The sequence below is a fragment of the Agelaius phoeniceus genome, chromosome 1, assembly GCF_051311805.1.
Source record: "Agelaius phoeniceus isolate bAgePho1 chromosome 1, bAgePho1.hap1, whole genome shotgun sequence".
Lineage (NCBI taxonomy): Eukaryota > Metazoa > Chordata > Aves > Passeriformes > Icteridae > Agelaius > Agelaius phoeniceus.
Window position 1 is genome coordinate 57,413,637 of NC_135265.1, and position 13,094 is coordinate 57,426,730.

General features: G+C 36.7%; 1 protein-coding gene across 3 annotated transcripts in view; it reads left to right on the forward strand.

The window, feature by feature from the left end:
* The window catches only part of ADCY1 (adenylate cyclase 1), a 161,156-nt gene that overhangs the window by 76,970 nt on the left and 71,092 nt on the right, over window positions 1-13,094 (forward strand). For all 3 annotated transcript variants that reach the window (XR_013182603.1, XM_054642300.2, XM_077179438.1), the window contains exon 4: window positions 4,418-4,529. Coding sequence is in view for 2 of the 3 variants with exons in the window: in XM_054642300.2 (XP_054498275.1) it covers window positions 4,418-4,529 (112 nt within the window). In the remaining variant the exon portion in view is untranslated. The remainder of the gene's footprint in view (window positions 1-4,417; window positions 4,530-13,094) is intronic.

Here is a 13,094-nt window from a genome sequence, read left to right on the forward strand (position 1 = left end):
TACACTGCAAGTTCACTTCCCTGGCAGACTTTGGCCTCTTCAAGGACTGTTGAGTACAGTCCCATGGGATAGAGTCCTGGATGGCAAAGGGTCACAAGAATGCTGGCTGAATTTCAAGGATCACCTCTTCCAAGCTCAGGAAGAACTCATCCAACAAGGAGGAAATCACGCAAAAATGCTAGGAGACCATCCTGGATGGATCCGGAGCTGCTGAGCGAACACAGAGCAAAAAAAGAATCTTTCAGGAAGTAGAAATGAGGATAGATGGCCTGGGAAGGAAACAGAGGAATTGTACAGGAAGTTAGGGAAAAGGTTAGGGAAGCCAAGGCCCAGACAGAATTGAGTCTGGCCATGGATATTGAGGATAACAGAAAGGGCTTCTATAGATATGTTGCAAGCAAAAGAAAGACTAGGGATAACTCCGACTCTCACCAATAGGAAATAGAAGACCTGGCTACCCTGGAAAAAGTTCTCTTTTCTCAGCTAGGCTGAGGTTCTCAACAACTTCTACACCTCATTCTTCAATAGCAAGTGCCCCAGCCATGCCTCCCTGGTGAAAAAAGACAAATACAGGGACTGAGAGAATGAACACCTTGAGCCCACTGCAGGAGAGGATCAGGTTCAAGACCATCTAAGGAGCTTGAATGTGCACAAGTTCATGGAACCTGAGTAGATTAATCTGTGAGCTCTGAGGGAACTGGCAGATAGTGGCTAAGCCACTATCTATCATATTTGAAAAATCATGTCAGTAAGGTGAATTGAGTGAGTCCCTAATGACTGGAAATAGGGAAATATAACCCTGATTTTTAGAACGGGGAAAGCAGAAAATATGGAGACCTATAGTCTAGTCAGTCTCATCTCTGTGCCATGCAAGATCATGGAGCATTGCTGAGCCCTGGGTTGTGAGGCAGCACCAGCTGCAGCACTGTAGGAGCTACCTAGCCTTCCTAACCAACACCTTTGCATCGCTTGTAAGTAAGAGCAGTGCTTAAATCATGTGCAAATTATGGTGTTGAGTGAGCAGAAGCAACATTTGTTCTTTGTTTTCCATTTCTTTTCATTTTCATTTCTCTTCTTTCATTAAGAGCTGTAGTTTAAAGGAGATTGGGTTTTTTGATTTTTCACCAAAGTGCCCAATGTTATTATTAATTCTGTGGAATCAAATTGTTTAATTGTGTGGAGTGAAAGAAGGGAGAGTTTCATCCCTGTTTGGTCTGTAAGAGAAAAAATTGTTAATTGGTAGCTTCTCACTTCTTGTTTCTATATATGCCAGCATTTACATTTTTAAAAATAAAATTACTTGGCAATGATTATGAAGTGTTCCTTTGTATACCATGCAATTATGAGGAATCTTTCATGCATAAATACTTTACTCTAGTTTAATCCTCTCTGAGGATGCGAACCTCTATAGCAATTTCAGATTAAGTTACTGTGAAGCAAGACTACTTTGCTCTTGAATGAGTATATCTGGAGGAGAGATTAATGTACTTTAACACTGATGTCACTCCTGTAGCTGCTTTGTTTTAACTTTTCTGAGTATGTTAGACATGGCCTAAATTTAAAGCTTTCAGTATTTTTGTGTGAATAATATATCCAAAACAGAGGAAAGGGAATTTCAGTGCCCATGTGGAGACTTAGACTTTGAGAATATTTGAATACATTTGGCCGTGGAAACAGTTCAGGTTTATGACTGGAATTCTGGCACTGTATATCTTATAATTTCTCTCTTTAGTACCATTATGATTTCATGGCCATAGCAAGAATTCAAATCTCATTTCTGTTGTCATTCCCTATGACTGACTTAGCCATGTCCTCATAAAGGCCTTCTTGAGCTTTACTTCCCAAAAAACTGAGCAGAACATAAGGGGAAAAAAGTTTATTGCATCAGTTGGGTAATTTGACTCCCCGTCACCCCAAGATGCTACTCTAATTCTTTTCAGATGTAGTACAATGAGAGTGTGTGTTGATGCTGCCCCACAATACTTGTAGTACAAGTAGTATGGGAAGAGGCTGTAGATGGATGCAGATGGGTGAAGAATTAGAAGAGATAATATTGGTCAGTTGACCAGCTAAAATAAAATTCATCAGCGGTTGAGTTTCAATGCTATTTTTTTGAATAGTAGAGCTCTGTGTGTGTGCTCTCCTCAGGACTGCCACCCCTGAGAACAGACCATGGAAGCAGCAGGCTTGCAGTGCCAGTTGCACTTTGGGGAGGGAAATCTCCTGCTCCTCCACTGGCTGTTTCCTACCACTGTTTGCTGCAAAATCAGGTCTAGTCACTGGCATTTCAGCCTACTTTCAAACAAAGTGCAGCAGTTACTATGATTGTAAGATTTCATGGTGGCAAAAAGGAGGAGATTTTTCATTAATAAAAGGCAGAACTTCTACTTAGAGCATTTCCCCGTCTGTGCCATGTCCAGACATGAGAGTTATACTTTGCATATTTTAAGAATATTGTATTAAAAGAGTTGGGAATTTAGTAAAAAAAAAAAAAAAGGAAGTTTAAAATAGAAAAGGAAATAGAAAAGTAAAATCAATCAAAATTTAAAATGTGTAGAATAGATGAGATGAAAAATGGCAGAGGCTATCAGAGGCTATTATTATAAAGTAACATCCACACTCCCCTTCCATACTGATAGTATTGAATTAAAACCAGAACATGATATACTGGACATGATATACTGGATTGCAACAATTTTAGATTTTGTTTTTTCCTCTGTGCCTTTTTAAACTTTATAAGTTCTGATGTGAATTTAGGCCATAAAGAAAACAGCCATAAAGCAAAATGTATGAAAGACTGATGCACATTTGAGTGCTTTTGAAAGTCTTCAAGGAATTTAGGTAACTCTGAATTTCCAGAAAGACCTGGGGCTGTCAAACAACAAGGACATCAATAAAGAATTAAGAGAATAAGTAGATCTTTCAGGGCAAATATGCAGGTGTTACTGAACTCTCTTAATGCATTTTATTTTACCCATCACTTGACTGGTTCACTTTTATGATAGCAGAGGCATGAATCATAAATAAATGCTGACTTTTTTATTTTAAGAGGCCTTTTTGTTATGTTTAAACAGCATGGGAATGGAACAACTATTTTTTCCTTGAACCAGGGCCATCTTGAGCAATGTCCTCATAAGGCATTCTCCAAGAAGTACTGAGTGAAGACACTGCCCCAAGGATTAAAATGACAACATAAAGGTTTTGTTTGTAGACCAAAGTCATTGCATTTTGGATGAATTGGTTTTGTGCTGGGATATGCTACTTACCTGCTGTGGTGGACAAGGGATTTAAACAACTGGTTTAAATTAAACTATAGAAGTAGGGTGGGAGGCAGGAGTTGTATTTGCCATTTTTTGTAACATATTAGGAGTGTTGAGACTTGATTATGAAAAATGGAAAACAGTAGACTTATTAGGCCTGTTTTTCTAGTGTTGCTTTTTTATCTCAAGACTGAAGCTTTGCTGAGGTGAATGGCAGTACATAATGTTTAATTCAATGTACAGTTAGCAAACTAAGTTTTACACTACATCAATTATACCTAGGCTATGTATCATGAGGTGGTTTATTAGTGTTTTCATAAATTATTTGACATTTCTAGTCTGGATGTTGGAGATAAATGCAGTGTGCTCCTGCAGCTGATCCTTTGCTTCTACCAATGGAAGGAATCTAAAGATTTGAAAGGATCACAGCACCATACTCTCTTGAGTTTTGTGATTTACACATTTTGTGATTTACACATTTTGTGATTTATTCTCTCAGTCACAATAGTACCTGCACTTTTTTCAAATATCTCACTTGATGAACACTGACTAGCAGGAATTGTTAAAGCAGATTAAACTGTTGGGCATTAAAACCTTGCTAATACTGGCTAAAGCTGGACACTTACCTGAGCCAGGCAGCACAGTGCAGAGAATATTGGCTTGACATTGTGGATTCTACTCCTCACAGGAAGTTACTGCATCATCACAGACCACAGGGAGCTACTCCACTGAAGTTATTAACCCCTGTCTTTCAGCACAAAGTAAACCTCATGCAAAGTTTATCTGTTTGACTACGGAGGTCTAGCAGTGTAAAACTGTCTCTGAAACCAATTTAGCTGAGGAGATCCTAGCTGCAAAGAGAATAAATTGTTCACCATCTTCCTAGAGTATTCATTGGGCACTCTATGAATGAGGTGCTTTGCCTCATCTGCCAGGTAGGTATGGAGCAATTGAAAGTGTCTGAGAGTTCTCTAAAACAGTTGACAGCACCAGAATAATGCCTATTTTTTTGAATCTTTTCCTTTTTTTTTTACAACTAGCACTTTGTTGGTAATATTTCAGGAGTTTGTGCTGTGGTTACATTTGTGCTATGAAAGAGAGTAACAAGAATGTGAAGATCTCTACTGATTTATCCATGTCTCTTTACTTCTTTACAGTATTTTATTTGCAGACATTGTGGGGTTCACTAGTTTGGCATCGCAGTGTACTGCCCAAGAGCTGGTGAAGCTGCTGAATGAACTTTTTGGAAAATTTGATGAATTAGCTACAGTAAGTAACACCCTGTTAATTCAATTTAATTTACATTTCCTTCTGAAAAATGATTCATGAGTTATATATGTTAGAAATCTGTAATAGACTGATTTGGCCCCACATGTCATGAATTTCTAAAGCTTCAATCTTTTTTTAATATTCTAGAGAAAAAACAATCTCTTTTAATGGTTTAGGAAAGAAATGTAAGTGTTATTTTTAAATATACTTTTCTTGCCCCTTCATGAAGCCCATCAGTGTTCTTCATTGGTTTTGTTTGTACAAAACAGAGGAATTTTTTCAATATTTACAATTTTATCCTTCATCCAAAAAAATCAGAACAATGGAAAGTATGAATGTTGGCAGTATGGCATAAAACTTTCTGTGATAATAGGAAGCTAGAGAGTAAAATTCATTCTTCACAGAGAGCACTCCTTAAAACAGAAATGATGGTAGCTTTTCAGAGAGGTTATTGTAGGCAAAATAGGATAGATATAATAAATTGATGCCTATGTTTTTGTTGTTGCACTTATATTGTGCTAGATTCCCCAAGGAAGAGAAAATGAGAGAAATGTTCCTTGCCTATACCTCCAAGCAGCCTGACTTGACAAGAACCATTGGATGGGAAATGAGAGAAATTGCTGTGCCAGAAAAAGTCACATATCTTGTTTCAAATTACATTTAACAAGATGTTGAAAAATATGTCTTCCCCTGAACAAATCAGAACTTCATCAAATCTTTCTTATTTGCCAGCTGTCCTTAAAACCTTCATTGCTGAGAAGTTACTCTTCCACATAAATTATACTCCTCTACTGTCTAGCTGTTTTGTCTTCAGACTCCATGCAGCAGCCTAAAAAAAATATTTGTTTAGGTCCTTGACATAAATAGCATCGACATTTTTTCAGTCCAAACTCACTTACTCACTTCTCCTTGATGCAGTCTTTCACATGAGAGATCTAAAGCCTGTGGACATTTTGCATCTAAGTCTCCCTCTTGATAAACAGCTCTCAAGAACCCCAAGGAGAAAGAAACCTTCTGCTCCACAAGGTCCTAGGGTTGAGAAAGACCCTTAGCTAAGGGTCTTTTTCTTAGTTAAGTGGGTTATCCTTTGATGGAGTGCTATGTTCTGATTTGCACTAGATGTTCAAGTCATAATAGAAAAGTCTTGTGTGTTCCCTTTTTTCCAAGAAAAGCAGAAGATTAACTTAGATGCTTAGTAGAGATGCAGTGGAATCCTAGGGGGTTTAGGCATGAATTTTTGCAACCAATTCATTTCTGCAGCTACTGGCAGTATGTCATAGAGAGCACAGGTCCTCAGCCCAGAGTACTTCATAGATCTTGCCTTAGAAATAAAAATGAACTTCCATTCAGATAGTCATTTGCAAGAGCTTAGATGGTTTGAGTTCAAATATCCTTCTTACTTGGATTGCATTTTAATTATATGTCAACCAAACATCTAATAGGCTCTTTTAAAACTTACCATGCTGTCATTTGTGGAGTCTTTATAGCCATGAAATACAGAGCCATGTAACAAAAGGGAAATACTGTAATATAACACAAGATCACATGTATGCACACAGAAATACATAAGCCTAAGATGTGTCCTGGCCCTGAAGCCAGGGAAATACCTTACCATGGTTGTTCCCTTAGCCATGGCCATGTGCTGCCAGTGAAGGTGTCAGTGACACCAGAAGGCAGGTGCCAGGCAGATGCCAGCCTTTGGTGCAAGGTCGGTTGTTGGTCATGGAAGAAGCAGTTTGGAGATTGCAGAAGAGCAAAAAAGCCTTAGTTTTTCTGTTCAGCCTGCAAGGATTCTTTTTCAAATCTACAGGAAAAAATCTCGTGGTTTCTTTCAGCTATGTGAGGAAGATTTGCTACTTAGGAGTACTTCTAGTTTAGACTGTGCTTCACTGAGGTGTGGTTAAGAACAGACAGACAAGCTTTCCTTATCACCTTCTGATGTGATTAAGGGAGACTTGTAATTGTGTCTTGTGCAGTCAGATAAATGTGCTGAGAAATACAGGTTTTCAGAAGGATTCTGATCTCTTGGTTAAAGCAGCTTCTAGGTATTCATTATTAGGTCAAAAGAGAGCACTGGGTTGATTTTAAAATTATGCTGTGCTTGAGTATTCAGAATGATTAAGGAGGAAATTGCAGAGACTTTAAAGAAGAGTGTAACAGTGATAGGTAGGGTCCCTGTGATTACTGAAATGCAATCTGTGAGTGTGCCTGTTGTGTGCTGCTGTTTGTGTGCTGCTGTTCCTTGGGAAGCAATGCCACCTGGAAGGTGCAGTTTATGACTATCTTTCTTGAAACAATTTGTCTTTCTTAAAAATATAAAGAATTTTAAAAGAATCCCCCTTACCACTGTGGAAAGTGTAATAAGACAGCATATATTTGCTGGGAGCCTCAAGATGAATCTTGACATTTTGACACATGGACACATTGTAGAAATAGTGAGTCTTTGCTTTTTGACAGTATAGTTCTGCTAAAATTTGTCTTTCTTGCATTTGGAAGCTTGTTTATGCTTTTTATATTAGTTATTTCTCTCCTTCCCTGTGCTATTTCTTTGGATGTTTTTTGGTTTGTAGTTTTTGGGGTTTTTTGGGGTCTTTTTGTAAGGCACATAGTTTTGCTCTCTTTGAAATGCCACCTTTTTTTTTTTTTAAATCACAATAGCTTCAGATATAGTTACAACTCATGATAGGGAGTTCTGAAAGTGAACCTTAGGTTTCAATATAAAGTCATTCAATTCCTTTGAAAATGTACTTTAGCATTCTGTTAGTAGAGAGGGGGAAAAAAATCCTGATCTTACTACTTCCTCCTAGAATTCATTTGTACCTTTATCATGTCCTTTCATATCTATTCACCTCTAGAGAAAGTTTTTTTAAACCCTTATCTTGCACACATTCTTTTACCTTGCAAATCACTGAGTCTTTGAGTGCTAGGGAAGAGATTATCTGAATGCATTACTTAAAATCATAAAATAACTTGAGTTGGCAGGGATCCATAGAGATCATCAAATCAAAAGCCCTGCTCCTCTCAGTACTACCTAAAACTAAACCATATGATAAAGAGTATTGTCCAGATGCATCCTGAAAATGATGGCATGGCTTTTTGTTTTCTTTTTCACAATAGCACTGTTTGGTTTCTTAAAGAAACAATCTTAGGTAATCATATTTCATGTAGGATTTGTGGTCTTCTCAGTAACTTTTGAGTTCTAATGCCAACTTCAATCACTTTGAAGGAATGTGAGCCTCAAAAATATAACCAAAAATGAATGTCATTATATTAGTATCCTTGCAGGAGTGTGACTTCATCCAAGACTGACATCAGAGAATCCACATGGGAAGGTACTGCTACGAATGCCTCAGGGTTCATTTGTATGTCTGGTTAATGAAGTTTTGTAATGTGACTGTCTTTAGGCATTCTGATACAAGCATTTTGGGTAAGCTTGTCGCTGCATGGATTCCCTTGGGACATAACAGTAACAAGGCATCTTCCTGAACATAGAGTTGGTGAAGTTTCTCATAAGGCCCATGAATAGTTCAACTTGAAAGGATTGATTTCTATTGGATTTTATCTGCTGCTCAGGGTTAGTTTACTTAGTTCTGGCTGTTACTCTGAAGTTTTTTTGGTTTCCTCCCATTAAACAAGAGTAGCTTTGTGCAGTCCCAGATTTGGCCCTGCTGATAGTCATCCTGCATTACATATTATTAATAAATGCTTCAAGCAACTGATCTTTCAATGAGGTCTTCAGATGCCTTGCAATCAACCTTTGATACTATAGCTAGCTTTCAGTTTGTCCTTCTTCACTTTACTTATAATAGTTACAAATTTTAATGAGACATAATCACTTGCATTATGCTGTCATGGTCAAAGTTCTATTATGTTTTGATGCAGTTTAGACATGTCCCAAATATTTTACTTGTAATATGTCATCTTAATAGAAAAGAGGAGACAATTCTACAGCATCCTGAATTTTAATGAAAAAGGTTTAATTTTTAGAGAAGTTTCTATTTTCTTTTATTACTTTTTTTCTTTGGTATATTTTTTTCACATGCTTCCTGCATCTAACCTACATGGAGAATTAATTATTTTTCTTTAGAGATTCAGATATTTCCCTTTCAGCATCCATCTTTCTGCATCTTGGGACTTCTAAGACTTTTCATTTACAAGCTGACAAGGATAAAAGAATTTTAGGTGCTTTTCAAAGGACATCACTAGAAGAGAGTTTTAGTATTCTGAATGAAAGTTCTTACTTCTTCATGCTACTTTTGGTATCTCATCTGTTAGGTAGACTGATACTGCTTCCTTATTCTTTCCATTTACAGTTGTGTATGCCTCCAGGCTTTGTCAGGCTGAATCTATTTATATTTCTTTCCATTTTAATTTAGTATCCTTCCCTGATTGTCTCCTTAGCATTTAACAATTTTTACTTTGCATATTTCAACATTAGTGAAGTGTCTCTTGCTACCAGTTCAAGCTCAAAGATACTGAACTGAAAAACATTGTTTCTGAGCCTTAGGCAAAGAATCAGTAGATAATATTTTTAATCAGCTTGTGTGATTTTTAACTGTGTCAAGAACAGTTAGTTCTTTGCTGAGCATTCAATTAGATTTTCCTAGAAGTAATCACTCTAAAAAATTGTTTATATTGCATCTGTAGAATGCTTTTAGTTTATGTTAAGATAAATATGATGCAGTTTTAAAATACAAAATAAACTAAGTTTTGTGGAGTGTTTAATATGGGAAAATTAGTGCTGAAAAACATAAGTATAAACTTACAGAATGTAACCCTTCTTTGTGAAAATTTCTGGGCACCAGGGGGCAGGATATTTATAAATGCCAATTTTAAAGAGACTTGTCTCCTCAGTTTCCCATGAAAGTCAAACACACGATCCCACTGAGGTAGATCACCACCTAAGTTTAAATCTAGTTCTGGACAGCCATCTGGAGATGTCTCCTGGAGAGACCTAAGGAAGTAAACTTTCTTAAAGGAAAGTGTTCTCAATCAATATGCTTGTAACTCTATAGGATCAGGGAATAATGATGTGTGCGTGAGTGAAGCTGAAGTAAGTGTCTAGGAACAATTTTCAAGGGAAAAAATTAACATTGCACACTTTAAATACAGTAGGAACATACAAATAGGCAAGTACCCCAGAGAGTAGGTCTTGCCTATTTTACAGTTTATTTTAGATAAGAGGATATTGTACTGGGTATGCTAATTCTTTGTCACAATTCTTTCCATAATTTATATGCTTGTAGTAAATTACCAAATTGTTCCTGAGTTTGTATACTGCAAATCTGAAATTTGCATCTTTGTATAGGACTGTATTGGATTGTTCCAATCAGCCTCAGGTGATTGAAGTGTGGGCATATGTACTGCCACTTATTGTTTTGACCTGTTGTGCAGTTAGCATAGAGAAAAGTATTTCTGGAATCTGGAAAAGAAACCATTTCCTAAAATTTAGAGCTTAATTTTTCAGCATATTTGGTTTAGGCTTGCTTGTCCTGGAATGTATCTTCATCAAAAGACAGAATCTGAAAGGATATTTAATAAAACCTAGGAAGGAGATAAGCATGTGTGTCAGTCATGATTGTATAAAATATTCTTGCTAACATCCCTTTTCATTTCCAAGAAAATAATATATATGATTATTGCATAGGTTTTCACTCTCCAGAACTAAAAATATATTAATATTCTAGTTTTGTAAAATTATAGTCCATGTGAAGTAAGGAAAGAATTTATTGTAAGAATGAAAATGTAAACAAAATTTAGGTCATTTTAGGTCACCATATATAATTGCCAATAAAATTGAGGAAAAGCATTTGAAACTAATGTCATCCTTTTTATAGCTGTCCTGAATAAGTCTACATTTGTTCATGCATAATGTGGCCCCCATGATGGAAGATAATTTTTAATGACTTCACAAACACATTACTAAATTAAAAGCTTACAAATGCTCACCTGGGGATGGCGAGCTTTCCCCAGTCAGAGCCCATCAAGTAATTTTCTGTGGCACTTCCTATACTTCCTATACTGCATTTGTTTTCGTATTTTCTGCCACTGTAGAAACTCTTCTTTTTCAGTCTATACTAACCCTTATTGCAATAAGTATGTCTCCATTACTCTGCTAAATTGAACTCTATGGAATACTGCAGTTAGCTCATTCTCAAGGCTTTTCATGTTGGGACTAGCAGATGTAAAAGAACTAATGTTGGTTACAAAGCTACTATTTGCAGGATTTATTCAATTAAAAGGTTATTAAAATAGTTGTTTCAGTTTTTAAACATACACTTCAAAACTTGAGGGGAAAATGGTAAAATATGTTTGTAGTAATTTACAGGGTTCAATGGAATTTTCTAATAGGCTGGACAACTTTCATAAGTATATTATCACTATTGGCACACTGCAACATAATAGAGCATGTGGTAATGTCCTTGTCACTTCATTACACTTAGGATTTGACTATGAAGTTTATGTGAGAAGATGGCTTCAATAATCTCTCACATTGTGGACCACATTCAATATAATTATTAAAATAGATTTGCATGCTACTCAGGGAAACCATGCTGCTAGATCTCTTTTGTTTTACTGACAAAAAGAAAATATTATAATTGAAATTGTCTGTAATTAATGAAAATTGCAGATGGTAACTGCAGATGAGTAAACTGCATCCAGCTCAGGGCTCTCAGCACGAGAGACCAGGATCTCTTAGACTGGGTCCAGAAGACAGTGACAAAAATGATCAGAGGGCTGGAACATCTCTCCTGTGAAGAAAGACTGGGAGCATTGCCTGGAGAAGAAGGCTTCTGGGAGATCTTAATATAAAGTCAGCAAGGACTATATCAGGGTCTGTAGGACAAAGGGGCAAAAAGTTTTAAACTAAAAGTTTCAAAGGGGTAGAGTTCTAAAGAGTTTTTCATGTCAATCTAAAACCATGTTTTCCTCTTTTTCTGCACCTAGCTGTGTCTTTTGAGAATACTGCTGCAGTCTAGAAGACTTTCACTTGGTTGTAATTTCCATGGAATTCTTTCGGTTTTGTTTTTCTCTAAAGCTCTTTGATACACAAAACTGTTACAGCTGTGGGAAAAAAATAAAAATATTTTTTTATGTTTCACTTTAGAAGAGAATGAAATACATTAAGAAAGTGCAAATGACAAAAACTGTAAAGTGATTACTTACAAAGAATCTCTTCCTGTCATCATGCACTGAACTTAATAACTTGGTACAGCATTGCTTAGTTACATTATATAGCCTTCCAACTAACACCATCCGATTCATTGCCATTTCTTTTGAGACATTGTAAGAGGGGGATTTGTCCTTCACAATTTCCATAACAGCCAAACACTCTACTGTTTTGTCCCAAAGGCACTTGGAGAAGTAAGACAATCACTATATCTCTGCTTAAAGGAAGGATTGGAGTAGTAATGCCAGAAATAGTTATCAACACCCAGGTATCTTCTACCAGTCTCTATTCAAATCTTTTGGAAGGGAGGAGCTCAAAACTGGTATCTGGCTGAGCCACTTTGGTTAGTACTGCCAAGAATGAATGTTAAAATTTGCCTTTATTCCATATGCTGTGTATATATGCAAGATCATATAGGTAAACTTGTGTGTCTGCATGTCATACATGCACATCTTCACATATGTATTGATGGATGCATATATCTGTACTGTATGATAGCTAACATATAGGCTTTTATGATTTTTGTTCCAACCTAATAAACAACTGTAATGGAATTGAATACAGACATAATTTCATCTTCAGAGGATGTAGCAGAAGATACCATCCTTTCTTCAAGTCTTTTGCGTGTGCACTCACATCTGCAGTAAATGATAATTTCTAAAGTGATTCAAAGCTTTCTAATCCAATTTTCTAGTGAGATTAATAGCATTTTGGCAGAAAGTGCTACAAATATTAAATATGCTGCACATGTTATAACATTGCAAATAAAATGCAGTGGTAACAGTGGTAAATCCTATTTTGTCCTCTCTCAAGACCTCTTTGGAAGCAGAATGAAATTCTAAGTTTGTGAAGAGAGATAAATAAGGAATGCATTTTTCATCATTCTTTTTTGTCTTCAGCGAGTTTTAGATATGCTTTGAGTATTTTCCCCCAGTAGTCATTTTATACAGTAGTAACTAAGAAAGGTCTGTAACTGTCATGCGGTTAGCCTGGATTATTGAGTTATGTCTTGGGTCTCTGAGGATAAGAGGGACAGCTGGTATAAATGCATGTAGTTCCCCTGAAACAGGTAATGCCATGTTGATTAATATGGATTGAAAATTTGATCCCCTGTGCCTACCTGATAAAGACAATTCAGACGATTCCTCCTACAAAGGAAGCTTTTGGAACAGGGATTTCTGAATGAAAGTGACTGATAATCCAAGAAGAAAGAAATAGAGAAGACAAATACAAAGGGAAAAAGCCCCACAAATACTTCCACGAAGGCTCCTTTCCTGAGGGTCACGGATATTCCTTTTGTCTCATTGAACTTCTGTAAGGGGAGGTGACCATGCCTCTCTGTGGCACTGCCTGGCCCCAGTGATGAAGTTCTTGACATCAGAACTAAAAGACTC